The sequence below is a fragment of the Pecten maximus genome, chromosome 18 (genome assembly GCF_902652985.1).
Source record: "Pecten maximus chromosome 18, xPecMax1.1, whole genome shotgun sequence".
Taxonomy (NCBI): domain Eukaryota; kingdom Metazoa; phylum Mollusca; class Bivalvia; order Pectinida; family Pectinidae; genus Pecten; species Pecten maximus.
The window spans coordinates 3456463-3476289 of NC_047032.1; the positions used below are offsets into that span (position 1 = coordinate 3456463).

The 19827-nt window shown below is 44.0% G+C and overlaps 1 protein-coding gene across 1 annotated transcript; it reads right to left on the bottom strand.

Moving 5' to 3' along the window:
- Window positions 1-4550: 4550 nt before the first annotated feature.
- On the bottom strand, window positions 4551-15017 carry LOC117316415. The gene is made up of 3 exons (XM_033870977.1): window positions 14668-15017; window positions 13117-13287; window positions 4551-5344 (listed from the first exon to the last, which is right to left on the bottom strand). Exons 1-3 carry the CDS (start codon window positions 14978-14980, stop codon window positions 4923-4925), a joined length of 906 nt encoding a protein of 301 aa, XP_033726868.1. The 5' UTR covers window positions 14981-15017; the 3' UTR covers window positions 4551-4922.
- Window positions 15018-19827: the final 4810 nt, after the last annotated feature.

Below are 19827 nucleotides of genomic sequence, written 5' to 3' on the forward strand. Positions count from 1 at the left end.
TGAGTTTGCTCCATAAGCCGTCTTGGGACGATACGACTTCCTCATTATAACATGCTACAATGAAGCAATTACATGTCTTGTTTTAGGAGTCTTGACTTTAGAGTCCGAGAGGCCGTATGATGTTGTCTCGTGCATTATTTGGGACCCATTGTCTGTCATTGTATTCACGCGGTAATCCCGTGCGCGATACGTCTACGTGTATCTAGTTATGAATGTTGGGACACTTCACAATTAACATAAGGCAGTGGCATAGGAAGCGGGGGTGGGGGGTGGGGGGGGGTGGGCTTTCCCCTCCCCACTTTTTAGAGTGGAGGGGGGGGGGGGGGGGGGGGCAAACATATCTTCTTGCCCCCCCCCCCCCCCCACTTTTTGACATCCAAAATCTAAAAAAAGGGGAAAAATACAAATTTTTATATTCATTTCGATAAATATATGTAAATGTTTCGAACCGAAAATGTTTTCTTGAAGGCAACGATAAAAACTTTATCTTTTACATCCGGAACATTCCGACTTTTATACTAGTATATCAATCCTCAGACCTGTGTGTCGGTCGTCTGCACTAGCCTGGTAAGTCAATATTTATATCTTAATACGAAATTTTGCTTAACTTCATCACATAAATTCGATAAGTTGATGATAATTTGTGAAGTTGATTGAGTTCATAATGAGAACAAGACAGAAACACAACATGAATAAGAATGCGCGGTTTTAACGTGAATAGAGTATTACTAATTACCGACAGGTACGAATGTGGAAACATCGTATAACATGAAACGGCACTGGCATCTGTTGTCGACAAATTAGCAGCATATAGGGTTCGCTTTAGATACACATTCTATCAGATTCGAAAAGTTAAAAATCTGTCAGTTATTAAGGAAAATAATAAGTTTTTAAAGTGAATACCTATTCTAGGTAAATTTTACCTTTTTTCGGAGGAGGAAATTTTTTTAATAGACTTAAAAATCGGAAAAAAAATCGGTTCGCGCCTACGGCGCTCGCATGATCACTAACTTACTGCCCCCCTTTCGATTGCAGATTGCAAATTTGCTATATTTATTTTCCACAGGGGGGCTTCGCCACCCTGTGACCCGCTGGGCGGCCCCTAGACCCCTCACAAAAAGGAAAAAAATCGTCTCGCGCCTACGGCGCTCGCATTATCACTAAATTACTGGATCCTGGCCTGGTGATTCATGTTTTGCTATAAATAATATATCCTGATTTGCGTAAATAACTTATTTGTACTACATGAATTATCATGGGATGTTGGAATGATAATTATTGGCTAATTTTGCGGAGATGGCATACGATTTGTTTAGTGCGTAAAATTTTAAGGTTAAAAAAAATATATTGCCCCCCCCCCCCCCCCCCCCCCCCTCACTTTTTGACGACTTCCTACGCCACTGTAAGGACATGTCTACGTGTATATGGTGATGGATGTTGGGACACACAATTAACATATGGACATGTCTACGTGTTCCCATGCCATTTGCCCATCATACATCTTGCTGCCATATCGACTGTAACAACATTAAAACCACTGTTCAAAGCTTATATAAAATACGATTCTGTGAGAGATTCCTTCTCCACGTCCTGGTTTATATAATTAAACACCAAGAAATATTCTCAGGGAAGAAAACTATTCACTGACCGATATTTTTAGCTGATGACCGGTAGAGGATTAAAGGATAAAGTTCGATGTTCCGGGGGGATCAGAATGGTATCTATGAGGTATATATATACTTGTAATAAATATCCTTGGGTAAGAACCAATCAATATTAATCAGTATATATACAAATATACCCAGGACTGGTTACAATCCGCAGATACCAGGCAGTCTAAGACATACAAGGGGTCACGGCGATTAAACTACAGGCTTGCTGTCATCACATACCTGACTGTGAATGCTGGTGAGATGTGTTATGTGATCTTGGGAGATTTCGGTTCATGCCTCTACTTAATTCGATCTATGATATTATATGTCCTGGATATTATGATTGATTGCAAACGACATGATTTATTTTAAGTATGATACGAAACTGCCAAGTTCAAGCCTTTGATGTTAAAAGTTACTTTTCGATATTCTGTAACTTTGCAACATGGCAAATTAAGTAGGCTGTTTATTGATTGGCTAAAGTATCCTAGCACGTGATTGAAATACACTTCAAGAGAAAATTTGAACTGTCTAAAAGAAGTATTAATTATCGATTATTAATAATCAACTATTGATTATCATTTATTGATTATCGATTGTTGATTATTGAATGTTGATTATTAATTGTTGATTTTTGAATATTGATTATTGATTATCGATTGTTGATTATTGATTATCGATTGTTGATTGTTGAATATTGATTATTGAATAGGGATTGTTGATTATTAATTATCGATTGTTGATTATTGAATATTGATTATTAATTATCGATTGTTGATTATTGATGATCGATTGTGGATTATTGAATATTGATTATCGATAATTTGCTATTGGTCAGCTTGTCCTTGAATATCCGATCACTATGCATGGTATTGTATGTAGACAGATTTTTATTTTTTCCCCGGGGTCATATAGAAACACATCCTCTGTTTGGCTAAATGCTTTGTTGGAAACAAAGCAAACATAAACTCTTTTGGGGGAATCCCGCTCGGACAAGTTGGTCATTGAATGAATGATGCATTACTCAAACACAAAAGTCTATATTGAATAAAATGTATGTACAGTATCAAGTCTTTTATCGCAGTAGAATAAGTCTATACTGTAAACTTATGTATTTTAGCGGTAACCTTATCTTAGCGATTTCCGCGGTTTGGGTTTGGGTGGGGGATGGTATGTTAATATTCTCATTCTTTGCTTGAATTGGAATGTATACTTAGGTTTCTCTCTTAATATGCCTATTTATGGGGAATAATTATCACTGCTCTTAGGTTTGCGGGGAAGTCGTAATTATCTTTCTATAAAGTCGTCTTGTGGGGAATATTACCCATAATTCTACAAGCCGACTTCTACGGCAGTGTGAGTGAATGGAATTTGCTAGTTGTTCTAAAATAGCATATTTTCAACTTTTGGCGGCAACTTACAAATTTTCGCATCCGGATTCTTTTCAAATAGTGCTTGGATTTATATATATATATATATATATATATCTCGGGGCGAAATGAAATAAATCATAAAAATTGGCGGGGAAGCGCAAGACTTCAAAACTGTTTGTCCAACATGATGCCGAAAACACGAGTTCAAAGGATAAAAATCGGCGCAATTAAATATTTTGTCTAGTTACAGTGGACACCCAATCAAAAACGGCGTAATTAAGTGTATTTGTGTGGTGTTAAGAGCGATATGTATCTCTCATTGGAGTATTGAGATATATGTAAGTGGGAGCCGCTAAAGATCTGTCGGTGAGAGCGTTGGAGATGTTACTACAGATGAAGGGTTGATGGGCGTGGTTCGACGCTCCACACTGGTGTCGGTTTGTGTTTCTCGGGAAGCTGAGAGACGGGCCGGTCTGTACTGTCGTGGTCGTGTTCTTGGGCAAGACTCTTTACCGTAATTGCTCTGAATGGCATACGACGGGTTGTTCAGTAAGGTAGTTATTTGTTTTCGTGTTTATCCTTTGTTTACATCCCGATACTGTATTGTTATATTTCCCGATTTCTACTAATGTGCTCATTTAAAATCTTACCCGTAGCCGTCCAATAATCTACATATGGCTGTCCAATAAATTACCTGTAGTTGTTACATGAGTTATCTGTAGTCGTCCAATAAGTTACCTGTAACTGTCCAATAAGTTACCTGTAACTGTCCAGTAAGTTACCGGTTACTTTTCAATAAGTTACCTGTAACTGTCCAATAATTTACCTGTAACTGTCCAATAAGTTACCTGTAACTGTCCAATAAGATACCTGTAACTGTCCAATAAGTTATCTGTAGTTGTCCAATAAGCTACCTGTAACTGTCCAATAAGTTGTCTGTAGTTGTCCAATAAGCTACCTGTAACTGTCCAATAAGTTATCTGTAGTTGTCCAATAAGCTACCTGTAGCTGTCCAATAAGTTATCTGTAGTTGTCACATAAGCTACCTGTAACTGTCCAATAAGTTATCTGTAGTTGTCCAATAAGCTACCTGTAACTGTCCAATAAGTTATCTGTAGTTGTACAATAAGCTACCTGTAACTGTCCAATAAGTTATCTGTAGTTGTCCAATAAGCTACTTGTAACTGTCCAATAAGTTATCTGTAGTTGTCCAATAAGCTACCTGTAACTGTCCAATAAGTTATCTGTAGTTGTCCAATAAGCTACCTGTAACTGTCCAATAAGTTACATGTAGTTGTCCAATAAGCTACCTGTAACTGTCCAATAAGTTATCTGTAGTTGTCCAATAAGTTACCTGTATCTGTCCAATAAGTTATCTGTAGTTGTCCAATAAGTTACGTGTAACTGTCCAATAAGTTACCTAGCAATCCAAAAAAATGAATGATTTGTGTACTTATTAGACAGCTACAGGTGTGTACAGGTAATGCCTATTGTTTATGCTGGACACATTACGCAAATTACAATAGAGGTTATCGTAACTGTGTTTTAATAATGAGTTTGATATTACAACATAGCAATTCTATTCAGTAAAATTCCTACATTGTTACAAGCAGATTGATGTAAGTAATCATTTTATCTATCTAAGATTTCAACTTGTTAAGGATACCATTGCGATCATTGAGTTGAATGTTACAATATAAAGTAGATTTATTTACATAATAGTAATCCGTTGATCAAACATGTGATTCATTTGAGTGATAGTATATCGCCATAAAATGGACAATGGTCAGATTCAATGTTCCAATAATTACGAAAATGACGCAGATGTGTATTTACAGCAGAATGTCATGTACAAACTGTGTTCTAGATCTAGATCTTGTCGGTCTAAGCTGGCTGTCTAGTTGGCCAGGGAAGGCCCTTCTTTCTCCAATGATCTGATGGCGACAGGAGTTTTCGTTAGTGTGGTGACGTCAGGGGTTTTCGTTATTGTGGTGACGTCGGGAGTTTTCGTTGGTGTGGTGACGTCTGGGGTTTTCGTTAGTGTGGTGACGTCAGGGGTTTTCGTTAGTGTGGTGACGTCATGGGTTTTTGTTGGTGTGGTGACGTCAGGGTTAATTGGAAGATTGGATGAGGTAATCAATATTAACATGACGTCAATAACGCCGGCGATGAAGTACATCGCTCCGGCTATCACCGCCTCCATTCCGCCGGTCTCCTCAGTAATGTCGGTAACGAAGGTAGACGGAACTGTCGTGTCTCGGAACCCATACACCGGACGGGTGCTGCTGTAATCCAGACTCGTCTTCACCAACAGGCCGCCTGTTAACACAACAACGTACCTATACAATTTTTACAACAATGATAAAAAGGGGGTTATATCAATCGCTATTGGACGCACGTAGATGAAAGGGGGAGATACTGGGTTACTACAGAAAAGTCACGTGGTATAATATTTGAAACCCATACTTATCAATATCACCTCCCCACACGACAGGAGTACAACCAGATGTCAGACTTACCTCCCCCACACGACAGGAGTACAACAAGACCTCATACTTACCTCCCCCACACGACAGGAGTATAACCTGACGTCAGACTTACCTCCCCACACGACAGGAGTACAACTGACGTCAGACTTACCTCCCCACACGACAGGAGTACAACTGACGTCAGACTTACCTCCCCCACACGACAGGAGTACAACTGACGTCAGACTTACCTCCCCCTCACGACAGGAGTACAACTGACGTCAGACTTACCTCCCCCACACGACAGGAGTACAACTGACGTCAGACTTACCTCCCCCACACGACAGGAGTACAACTGACGTCAGACTTACCTCCCCCACACGACAGGAGTACAACCAGACGTCAGACTTACCTCCCCACACGACAGGAGTACAACTGACGTCAGACTTACCTCCCCACACGACAGGAGTACAACTGACGTCAGACTTACCTCCCCACACGGCAGGAGTACAACCAGACGTCTGACTTACCTCCCCACACGACAGGAGTACAACCAGACGTCTGACTTACCTCCCCCACACGACAGGAGTACAACAAGACGTCAGACTTACCTCCCCACACGACAGGAGTACAACTGACGTCAGACTTACCTCCCCACATGGCAGGAGTACAACCAGACGTCTGACTTACCTCCCCACACGACAGGAGTACAACCTGACGTCAGACTTACCTCCCCACACGACAGGAGTACAACCAGACGTCAGACTTACCTCCCCCACACGACAGGAGTACAACTGACGTCAGACTTACCTCCCCCCCCCACACGACAGGAGTACAACTGACGTCAGACTTACCTCCCCCACACGACAGGAGTACAACTGACGTCAGACTTACCTCCCCCACACGACAGGAGTACAACTGACGTCAGACTTACCTCCCCCACACGACAGGAGTACAACTGACGTCAGACTTACACTGTACCTCCCCCACATGACAGGAGTACAACTGACGTCAGACTTACCTCCCCCACACGACAGGAGTACAACTGACGTCAGACTTACCTCCCCCACACGACAGGAGTACAACCAGACGTCAGACTTACCTCCCCCACACGACAGGAGTACAACTGACGTCAGACTTACCTCCCCCACACGACAGGAGTACAACTGACGTCAGACTTACCTCCCCCACACGACAGGAGTACAACAAGACGTCAGACTTACCTCCCCCACACGACAGGAGTACAACTGACGTCAGACTTACCTCCCCACATGACAGGAGTACAACCTGACGTCCGACTTACCTCCCCACATGACAGGAGTACAACTGACGTCAGGCTTACCTCCCCCACACGACAGGAGTACAACTGACGTCAGGCTTACCTCCCCCACACGACATGAGTACAACTGACGTCAGACTTACCTCCCCCACATGACAGGAGTACAACTGACGTCAGACTTACCTCCCCCACACGACAGGAGTATAACCTGACGTCAGACTTACTTCCCCCACACGACAGGAGTACAACTGACGTCAGACTTACCTCCCCCCCCCCCCCCCCCCACACACACACGACAGGAGTACAACTGACGTCAGACTTACCTCCCCACACGACAGGAGTACAACCAGACGTCCGACTTACCTCCCCCAAACGACAGGAGTACAACTGACGTCAGACTTACCTCCCCCACACGACAGGAGTACACCAAGACATCATACTTACCCCCCCCCCCCGACAGGAGTACAACTGACGTCAGACTTACCTCCCCCACACGACAGGAGTACAACTGACGTCAGACTTACCTCCCCCACACGACAGGAGTACAACTGACGTCAGACTTACCTCCCCACACGGCAGGAGTACAACCAGACGTCTGACTTACCTCCCCACACGACAGGAGTTCAACCTGACGTCAGACTTACCTCCCCCACACGACAGGAGTACAACTGACGTCAGACTTACCCCCCCCCCCCCCCCCCACACGACAGGACTACAACAAGACGTCAGACTTACCTCCCCTACACGACAGGAGTACAACTGACGTCAGACTTACCCCCCCCCCCCCCACACGACAGGAGTACAACTGACGTCAGACTTACCTCCCCCACACGACAGGAGTACAACTGACGTCAGACTTACCTCCCCCACACGACAGGAGTACAACTGACGTCAGACTTACCTCCCCCACACGACAGGAGTACAACCAGACGTCAGACTTACCTCCCCCACACGACAGGAGTACAACTGACGTCAGACTTACCTCCCCCACACGACAGGAGTACAACTGACGTCAGACTTACCCCCCCCCCCCCCCCCCCCCACACGACAGGAGTACAACTGACGTCAGACTTACCTCCCCACACGACAGGAGTACAACCAGACGTCCGACTTACCTCCCCCAAACGACAGGAGTACAACTGACGTCAGACTTACCTCCCCCACACGACAGGAGTACACCCAGACATCATACTTACCCCCCCCCCCCCCCCCCCGACAGGAGCACAACTGACGTCAGACTTACCTCCCCCACACGACAGGAGTATAACTGACGTCAGACTTATCTCCCCCAAACGACAGGAGTACAACCAGACGTCAGACTTACCTCCCCACACGACAGGAGTACAACTGACGTCAGACTTACCTCCCCCACACGACAGGAGTACAACCAGACGTCAGACTTACCTCCCCCACACGACAGGAGTACAACTGACGTGATACTTACCTCCCCCTCACGACAGGAGTACAACTGACGTCAGACTTACCTCCCCCACACGACAGGAGAACAACCAGACGTCAGACTTACCTCCCCACACGACAGGAGTACAACTGACGTCAGACTTACCTCCCCCACACGACAGGAGTACAGCCAGACGTCAGACTTACCTCCCCACACGACAGGAGTACAACTGACGTCAGACTTACCTCCCCACACGACAGGAGTACAACTGACGTCAGACTTACCTCCCCACACGGCAGGAATACAACCAGACGTCTGACTTACCTCCCCACACGACAGGAGTACAACTGACGTCAGGCTTACCTCCCCCACACGACAGGAGTACAACTGACGTCAGACTTACCTCCCCCACATGACAGGAGTATAACCTGACGTCAGACTTACCTCCCCACACGACAGGAGTACAACTGACGTCAGACTTACCCCCCCCCCCCGACAGGAGTACAACTGACGTCAGACTTACCTCCCCCACACGACAGGAGTACAACTGACGTCAGACTTACCTCCCCCACACGACAGGAGTACAACTGACGTCAGACTTACCTCCCCACACGACAGGAGTACAACTGACGTCAGACTTACCTCCCCCACATGACAGGAGTATAACCTGACGTCAGACTTACCTCCCCACACGACAGGAGTACAACTGACGTCAGACTTACCCCCCCCCCCGACAGGAGTACAACTGACGTCAGACTTACCCCCCACCCCCCCCGACAGGAGTACAACTGACGTCAGACTTACCTCCCCCACACGACAGGAGTACAACTGACGTCAGACTTACCTCCCCACACGACAGGAGTATAACCAGACGTCAGACTTACCTCCCCCACATGACAGGAGTATAACCAGACGTCAGACTTATCTCCCCACACGACAGGAGTACAACTGACGTCAGACTTACCTCCTCCACACGACAGGAGTACAACCAGACGTCAGACTTACCTCCCCCACACGACAGGAGTACAACTGACGTGATACTTACCTCCCCCTCACGACAGGAGTACAACTGACGTCAGACTTACCTCCCCCACACGACAGGAGAACAACCAGACGTCAGACTTACCTCCCCACACGACAGGAGTACAACTGACGTCAGACTTACCTCCCCACACGACAGGAGTACAACTGACGTCAGACTTACCTCCCCACACGGCAGGAGTACAACCAGACGTCTGACTTACCTCCCCACACGACAGGAGTACAACCAGACGTCAGACTTACCTCCCCCACATGACAGGAGTACAACTGACGTCAGACTTACCTCCCCCACACGACAGGAGAACAACCAGACGTCAGACTTACCTCCCCACACGACAGGAGTACAACTGACGTCAGACTTACCTCCCCACACGACAGGAGTACAACTGACGTCAGACTTACCTCCTCCACACGACAGGAGTACAACTGACGTCAGACTTACCTCCTCCACACGACAGGAGTACAACCAGACGTCAGACTTACCTCCCCCACACGACAGGAGTACAACTGACGTGATACTTACCTCCCCCTCACGACAGGAGTACAACTGACGTCAGACTTACCTCCCCCACACGACAGGAGAACAACCAGACGTCAGACTTACCTCCCCACACGACAGGAGTACAACTGACGTCAGACTTACCTCCCCCACACGACAGGAGTACAACTGACGTCAGACTTACCTCCCCACACGGCAGGAGTACAACCAGACGTCTGACTTACCTCCCCACACGACAGGAGTTCAACCTGACGTCAGACTTATCTCCCCCACACGACAGGAGTACAACCAGACGTCAGACTTACCTCCCCACACGACAGGAGTACAACTGACGTCAGACTTACCTCCCCCACACGACAGGAGTACAACCAGACGTCAGACTTACCTCCCCCACACGACAGGAGTACAACTGACGTGATACTTACCTCCCCCTCACGACAGGAGTACAACTGACGTCAGACTTACCTCCCCCACACGACAGGAGTACAACCAGACGTCTGACTTACCTCCCCCACACGACAGGAGTACAACTGACGTCAGACTTACCTCCCCCACACGACAGGAGTACAACTGACGTCAGACTTATCTCCCCACACGGCAGGAGTACAACCAGACGTCTGACTTACCTCCCCACACGACAGGAGTTCAACCTGACGTCAGACTTACCTCCCCCACACGACAGGAGTACAACCAGACGTCAGACTTACCTCCCCCACACGACAGGAGTACAACTGACGTCAGACTTACCTCCCCCACACGACAGGAGTACAACTGACGTCAGACTTACCTCCCCCACACGACAGGAGTACAACCAGACGTCAGACTTACCTCCCCACACGACAGGAGTACAACCAGACGTCAGACTTACCTCCCCACACGACAGGAGTATAACCAGACGTCAGACTTACCTCCCCCACATGACAGGAGTATAACCTGACGTCAGACTTACCTCCCCACACGACAGGAGTACAACTGACGTCAGACTTACCTCCCCCACACGACAGGAGTACAACTGACGTCAGACTTACCCCCCCCCCCCCCCCCCCCCCCCCACACGACAGGAGTACAACAAGACGTCAGACTTACCTCCCCTACACGACAGGAGTACAACTGACGTCAGACTTACCCCCCCCCCCCCCCCCCCACACGACAGGAGTACAACTGACGTCAGACTTACCTCCCCCACACGACAGGAGTACAACCAGACTTCTGACTTACCTCCCGACATGACAGGAGTACAACTGACGTCAGACTTACCTCCCCCACACGACAGGAGTACAACTGACGTCAGACTTACCTCCCCCCCCCCACACACACATACACACACGACAGGAGTACAACTGACGTCAGACTTACCTCCCCACACGACAGGAGTACAACCAGACGTCCGACTTACCTCCCCCAAACGACAGGAGTACAACTGACGTCAGACTTACCTCCCCCACACGACAGGAGTACACCCAGACATCATACTTACCCCCCCCCCCCCCCCGACAGGAGTACAACTGACGTCAGACTTACCTCCCCCACACGACAGGAGTATAACTGACGTCAGACTTACCTCCCCCACACGACAGGAGTACAACCAGACGTCAGACTTATCTCCCCACACGACAGGAGTACAACTGACGTCAGACTTACCTCCCCCACACGACAGGAGTACAACAAGACGTCAGACTTACCTCCCCCACACGACAGGAGTACAACCAGACGTCAGACTTACCTCCCCCACACGACAGGAGTACAACTGACGTGATACTTACCTCCCCCTCACGACAGGAGTACAACTGACGTCAGACTTACCTCCCCCACACGACAGGAGTATAACTGACGTCAGACTTACCTCCCCCACACGACAGGAGTACAACCAGACGTCAGACTTACCTCCCCCACACGACAGGAGTACAACAGACGTCAGACTTACCTCCCCCACACGACAGGAGTACAACTGACGTCAGACTTACTTCCCCCACACGACAGGAGTACAACCAGACGTCTGACTTACTTCCCCCACACGACAGGAGTACAACTGACGTCAGACTTACCTCCCCCACACGACAGGAGTACAACTGACGTCAGACTTACCTCCCCACACGGCAGGAGTACAACCAGACGTCTGACTTACCTCCCCACACGACAGGAGTACAACTGACGTCAGACTTACCTCCCCCACATGACAGGAGTACAACTGACGTCAGACTTACCTCCCCCACACGACAGGAGTACAACTGACGTCAGACTTACCTCCCCACATGACAGGAGTACAACCAGACGTCAGACTTACCTCCCCCACACGACAGGAGTACAACTGACGTCAGACTTACCTCCCCACACGACAGGAGTACAACTGACGTCAGACTTACCTCCCCCACACGACAGGAGTACAACCAGACGTCAGACTTACCTCCCCCACACGACAGGAGTACAACAAGACGTCAGACTTACCTCCCCACACGACAGGAGTACAACAAGACGTCAGACTTACCTCCCCCACACGACAGGAGTACAACTGACGTCAGACTTACCTCCCCACATGACAGGAGTACAACCAGACGTCAGACTTACCTCCCCCACACGACAGGAGTACAACAAGACGTCAGACTTACCTCCCCCACACGACAGGAGTACAACTGACGTCAGACTTACCTCCCCCACACGACAGGAGTACAACTGACGTCAGACTTACCTCCCCCACACGACAGGAGTACAACCAGACGTCAGACTTACCTCCCCACACGACAGGAGTACAACTGACGTCAGACTTACCTCCCCACACGACAGGAGTACAACTGACGTCAGACTTACCTCCCCCACACGACAGGAGTACAACTGACGTCAGACTTACCTCCCCCACACGACAGGAGTACAACTGACGTCAGACTTACCTTCCCCACACGACAGGAGTACAACAAGACGTCAGACTTACCTCCCCCACACGACAGGAGTACAACTGACGTCAGACTTACCTCCCCCACACGACAGGAGTACAACAAGACGTTAGACTTACCTCCCCCACACGACAGGAGTACAACTGACGTCAGACTTACCTCCCCCACACGACAGGAGTACAACTGACGTCAGACTTACCTCCCCCACACGACAGGAGTACAACTGACGTCAGACTTACCTCCCCCACACGACAGGAGTACAACTGACGTCAGACTTACCTCCCCCACACGACAGGAGTACAACTGACGTCAGACTTACCTCCCCCACACGACAGGAATACAACTGACGTCAGACTTACCTCCCCCACACGACAGGAGTACAACTGACGTCAGACTTACCTCCCCACACGACAGAAGTATAACTGACGTCAGACTTACCTCCCCACACGACAGGAGTACAACTGACGTCAGACTTACCTCCCCCACACGACAGGAGTACAACTGACGTCAGACTTACCTCCCCCACATGACAGGAGTACAACTGACGTGAGAAGAGCCATCGCCTCAGCCTTTCGAGGGTGTAAGAAGTGCAGGAATATAATAATTCCGTGGACAAATATGGCAGTGAAGCCAAGACTCAGAGCAATAATTTCCAGCTTAATCAGAGGCTTTTTCCAATCCTGCCAATCTGTAACAGAAAACACACCGATAATTACCTGTTCAAGTACTCTTTTCATAAACCGCTTCGCGGTTTATTCAGAGTACACCCCAGTTTTTTGTGTTATTGCTCAATAACGTACAAAAATATTACAGTTAACCCTAAAATAACACACATAACATATATAACACATGTACACATATATCCGTGTACGACCTATGAAAACGCATACTGACTACGACCATTACTATATATAGAACACTGATGGATAATTAATATTATTGATCACCACGTAGAGTTATTGTCAAAATTACTGACTTAGTTTTCATGTTAATAGTTAATTGGTAATTGATTAATATCATGCTACAAAATTTAATAATTAATAAACATTCATGTTTCAGAGTTAATGATTAATTAATCAACATTCAAGCTAAAAAGTTAATTATCAGCCAATTGAAATTTATGTAACAAAGTTGACAATTAATTAATTAATAGCTATGTTTCAAAGTTAATAATCAATCAATAGGAATTCATGTTACAAAGTTGATAATTAATTAATTAATATTCATGTTACAAAATTCATAATTAATCAATATTCCTGTTTAAAAATTAATAATCAATTTTCCATTGTTTGTACGCAAAATGCGGCTTTCTGATTGGTTGAGATTTTGTTTTCATACCACTATGAAAAATATTCCGAGAATGGCGCGAAAAATGTGACGTCATAATATGACAATTGACGTTGCGTATTGATTTGAGAAAAAGAATCCCATATGAAAACCAATAAAATTGTACATAAAACATGTTTTAAATTAGACAATTATTTTCAAAAATTAATTTTAAACGTTGATGTCAATTAATTTTTAGTTTCATAGCGTTATGAAAAAATATTTGTTTGCAAACTTCTGTTAGAATCCGCTAAGCGGATTCATACAGTTGCAGTCAATTTTTTTATACCCCGATGAAACTAAACAAAATTAACATCACTGCTTAAATAATCAATCATTTGAGATTCATGTTAACAATTTGATAATTGATTGATTAATGTTCGTGTTACAAAGTTAATATAATTGAATAAATATTCATGCCCCACATTTGATATTACTGAATAACAATTAAATGTCAATGTCACAAAGGTTATATTCTAGAATTAATGTTCATATTACATGTACACAAATCAGACTCGATCTTAATGTTGATTAATGACAATGGCACGTTTATAGCTGTAACTAGCTTTGACAAATAGCAACACGTGACTCAAACAAAAAATGTATTCGAGGTTTTCACATACAGAGTTGAAAGATGTCAGATTTTATTATTTTATTTTTTTTGACAATTTTTACTAATAAAGAAACACCGTTCATATAGGTTATGTCGTTATGATAAAGGTTTAATTGAAACAAGACTCACATCCTTCTCTGTGAAGGGGGTAAACATCCTGATTTCCCTCCTCAGTAAACCCGAACAGTTGGTGATGTATGCGGCCTTGGTGTCCAGTGGCAGTGTCCACTCCGTGGTCAGTGGCCCAAGTAGCCGAAAACAGATTATGCAGATGAACAGTGAACGCCACTACCAACACGCCACAATTTACACACTTCAAACCCAGGTACAGTTTCGGAAATATTTTTTTGAATTTCGATTCGGAATCATGAATATTTTCTTCTCCCATTGGAATGTTTTTTCCAAGTCTGTCTCCAGTAACTGCCTGTGCGCTTTCCTCCATTACTTCTCGAGCTCTACTGTTCCAAATTTAATTTTGTTTAATTTATGAAAGATTTTGAACAATTTATCACGTTAAGCGATTACAGGCGGGGAAAGGGGTATCCCGTTAAATCCTGCCCGGATAATACTCAAAACAACTCAGGTTGTTGGTCTTAGACAGGGGTTAATGATGATCCTCAAATATAATACAAACACGATTTCATATTTGTTTTAAAATGAATCCTAATGTCTGTGCATAATAAACATTTAATAATCAAATGCCACTCATTAAATAAGACGTAATTGGCCGAGGTACTGCACACGTGACAACAAGTCAGTGTCAATTTCAGCTGGCATTTAAATACTGATTTATACTATCAGTTTCATTCGAGGAATTCTGTTTACGGCGATAATCCTTCAAAATTCCGGACATTTTAATATGTTAGTGCCGGTCATAATGTCCTTGACACTGACATGTACTCCGTCAAGAAAAAATGTAAATATGGAACATTAGTTTAGATGAATACATGTACGGATTTTAACCTCAGAATAAAAGTGTTTAAATTAACACCCATTCTGTCTGTCTGGAGTTAATATATGTACGTAACAAGCTTATAAGGAATGATATGTATGTAGGCACGTGATCGTGTCAACTTGAAAGAAGGGTTTTGAGCTCGTCTAGAGACACGTCAAATTATTGCGAAGTTGTGAATTTGATAAACAATATAGATCGCATTTGGATTATAATTTTCACCATAAGTTGAAAACTGTATTTTCATTATGCAAAAACCTAACCACAGCTGCAATGTTAGCAATGGACATTTAGCTGAACTTTTACCTTAAACTGTCCAATAAGTTATGTGATGGTTCATGGATATGGGCATTTCAGCTGCATAGTCCAAATAGCTAGCTTTTGTGGCTGTGCGGTTGTGTGTCGTGTCTGTGTACCGAAGTTAAGCAACGTCGATCGTGGTCAGCTCTTGGATGGGTGACCGCTCCGTTGTTCCCCCTGTGCACGTTACATTTGGTGGCAGCGAACGGGCCTGGTATCCTGTAGGGTGCCCTCGGACAGCATGGGAAGCACAATGTTCAGAGACTTGTTGGTGACTAGGGAGTCTGGTTATGAGGCGGTTCCGCTATAACAACAAGAGGGACAGTTGTGTTTGCTGAGGATGCCAGGTTGAACCCATGGAAGCTTCGGGACGAAGCTTATCGGCGAAGGGGGTAATGTGATGGTTCATGGATATGGGCATTTCAGCTGCATAGTCCAATAGCTAGCTTTTGTGGCTGTGCGGTTGAGTGTCGTGTCTGTGTACCGACGTAACGTCGAGCGTGGTCAGCTCTTGGATGGATGACCGCTCCGTTGTTCCCCCTGTCCACGTTACAGTTATCTAGAACTGTCCAATAAGTTATTAGAACTATCTAAAAAATGTAAGTTACTTAGAGCTGTCTAATAAGTTACCTGTACCTGTCCAATAAGTTATCTGTACCTGTCCAATAAGTTATCTAGAGCTGTCCAATAAGTTATCTAGAACTGTCCAATAAGTTATTAGAACTATCTAAAAAATGTAAGTTACTTAGAGCTGTCTAATAAGTTATCTGTACCTGTCCAATAAGTTATCTAGAGCTGTCCAATAAGTTATCTAGAGCTGTCTAATAAGGTATCTAGAGCTGTCCAATAAGTTACCTGTACCTGTCCAATAAGTTATCTGTACCTGTCCAATAAGTTATCTAGAGCTGTCCAATAAGTTATCTAGAGCTGTCTAATAAGTTATCTAGAGCTGTCCAATAAGTTACCTGTACCTGTCCAATAAGTTATCTGTACCTGTCCAATAGGTTATCTAGAGCTGTCCAATAAGTTACCTGTACCTGTCCAATAAGTTATCTGTACCTGTCCAATAAGTTATCTGTACCTGTCCAATAGGTTATCTAGAGCTGTCCAATAAGTTATCTAGAGCTGTCCAATAAGTTACCTGTACCTGCCCAATAAGTTACCTAGAACTGTCCAATAAGTTATCTAGAACTGTCCAATAAGTTATCTAGAGCTGTCCAATAAGTTATCTAGAGCTGTCCAATAAGTTATCTGTACCTGTCCAATAGGTTACCTAGAGCTGTCCAATAAGTTACCTGTACCTGTCCAATAAGTTATCTGTACCTGTCCAATAAGTTACCTGTACCTGTCCAATAAGTTATCTAGAACTGTCCAATAAGTTACCTGTACCTGTCCAATAAGTTATCTAGAGCTGTCCAATAAGTTACCTGTACCTGTCCAATAAGTTACCTGTACCTGTCCAATAAGTTATCTAGAACTGTCCAATAAGTTATCTAGAACTGTCCAATAAGTTACCTAGAGCTGTCCAATAAGTTATCTGTACCTGTCCAATATGTTACCTAGAGCTGTCCAATAAGTTACCTGTACCTGTCCAATAAGTTATCTGTACCTGTCCAATAAGCTACCTGTACCTGTCCAATAAGTTATCTAGAGCTGTCCAATAAGTTACCTGTACCTTTTCAATAAGTTATCTAGAACTGTCCAATAAGTTATCTAGAGCTGTCCAATAAGTTATCTAGAGCTGTCCAATAAGTTATTAGAACTATCTAATAACTTACTGAGAGCTGTCTAATAAGTTACCTGTACCTGTCCAATAAGTTACCTAGAGCTGTCCAATAAGTTATTAGAACTATCTAATAACTTACTGAGAGCTGTCTAATAAGTTACCTGTACCTGTCCAATAAGTTATCTAGAGCTGTCCAATAACTTATTAGAACTATCTAATAACTTACTGAGAGCTGTCTAATAAGTTACCTGTACCTGTCCAATAAGTTACCTAGAGCTGTCCAATAAGTTATCAGAACTATCTAATAACTTACTTAGAGCTGTCCAATAAGTTATCTGTACCTGTCCAATAGGTTATCTAGAGCTGTCCAATAAGTTACCTGTACCTGTCCAATAAGTTACCTGTACCTGTCCAATAAGTTATCTAGCTAGAACTGTCCAATAAGTTATCTAGAACTGTCCTATAGGTTACCTAGAGCTGCCCAATAAGTTATCTAGAGCTGTCCAATAAGTTATCTGTACCTGTCCAATAGGTTACCTAGAGCTGTCCAATAAGTTACCTGTACCTGTCCAATAAGTTATCTAGAGCTGTCCAATAAGTTATCTGTACCTGTCCAATAAGTTATCTAGAGCTGTCCAATAAGTTACCTGTACCTGTCCAATAAGTTATCTAGAGCTGTCCAATAAGTTACCTGTACCTGTCCAATAAGTTATCTGTACCTGTCCAATAAGTTATCTAGAGCAGTCCAATAAGTTATCTGTACCTGTCCAATAAGTTACCTGTACCTGTCCAATAAGTTATCTAGAGCTGTCCAATAAGCTACCTGTACCTGTCCAATAAGTTATCTAGAGCTGTCCAATAAGTTATCTGTACCTGTCCAAAAAGTTATCTGTACCTGTCCAATAAGTTACCTGTACCTGTCCAATAGGTTACCTAGAGTTGTCCAATAAGTTATCTGTACCTGTCCAATAAGTTACCTGTACCTGTCCAATAAGTTATCTAGAACTGTCCAATAAGTTATTAGAACTATCTAAAAAATGTAAGTTACTTAGAGCTGTCTAATAAGTTTCCTGTACCTGTCCAATAAGTTATCTAGAGCTGTCCAATAAGTTATCTAGAGCTGTCTAATAAGTTATCTAGAGCTGTCCAATAAGTTATTAGAACTATCTAAAAAATGTAAGTTACTTAGAGCTGTCTAATAAGCTACCTGTACCTGTCCAATAAGTTACCTGTACCTGTCCAATAAGTTATCTAGAGCTGTCCAATAAGTTACCTGTACCTGTCCAATAAGTTATCTGTACCTGTCCAATAGGTTATCTAGAGCTGTCCAATAAGTTACCTGTACCTGTCCAATAAGTTATCTGTACCTGTCCAATAAGTTATCTGTACCTGTCCAATAGGTTATCTAGAGCTGTCCAATAAGTTACCAGTACCTGTCCAATAGGTTATCTAAAGCTGTCCAATAAGTTATCTAGAGCTGTCCAATAAGTTACCTGTACCTGTCCAATAAGTTATCTAGAGCTGTCCAATAAGTTACCTGTACCTGTCCAATAAGTTACCTGTACCTGTCCAATAAGTTATCTAGAACTGTCCAATAAGTTATCTAGAGCTGTCTAATAAGTTATCTAGAGCTGTCCAATAAGTTACCTGTACCTGTCCAATAAGTTATCTAGAGCTGTCCAATAAGTTACCTGTACCTGTCCAATAAGTTATCTAGAGCTGTCCAATAAGTTATCTGTACCTGTCCAATAGGTTACCTAGAGCTGTCCAATAAGTTACCTGTACCTGTCCAATAAGTTATCTGTACCTGTCCAATAAGTTACCTGTACCTGTCCAATAAGTTATCTAGAATTGTCCAATAAGTTACCTGTACCTGTCCAATAAGTTATCTAGAGCTGTCCAATAAGTTACCTGTACCTGTCAAATAAGTTATCTAGAACTGTCCAATAAGTTATCTAGAACTGTCCAATAAGTTATCTAGAGCTGTCCAATAAGTTATCTGTACCTGTCCAATATGTTACCTAGAGCTGTCCAATAAGTTACCTGTACCTGTCCAATAAGTTATCTGTACCTGTCCAATAAGCTACCTGTACCTGTCCAATAAGTTATCTAGAGCTGTCCAATAAGTTACCTGTACCTGTCCAATAAGTTATCTAGAACTGTCCAATAAGTTATCTAGCGCTGTCTAATAAGTTATCTAGAGCTGTCCAATAAGTTATTAGAACTATCTAATAACTTACTGAGAGCTGTCTAATAAGTTACCTGTACCTGTCCAATAAGTTACCTAGAGCTGTCCAATAAGTTATCAGAA

Coding starts and splice junctions, on each gene's coding strand:
- LOC117316415 (XM_033870977.1), bottom strand. CDS start 14,980: ATGGAGGAAAGCGCACAGGCAGTTACTGGAGACAGACTTGGAAAAAAC. Junction 13,288..14,667: donor CCCCCTTCACAGAGAAGGAT/GTGAGTCTTGTT, acceptor TTTCTGTTACAG/ATTGGCAGGATTGGAAAAAG. Junction 5,345..13,116: donor ACTCCTGTCATGTGGGGGAG/GTAAGTCTGACG, acceptor TTGTGTTAACAG/GCGGCCTGTTGGTGAAGACG.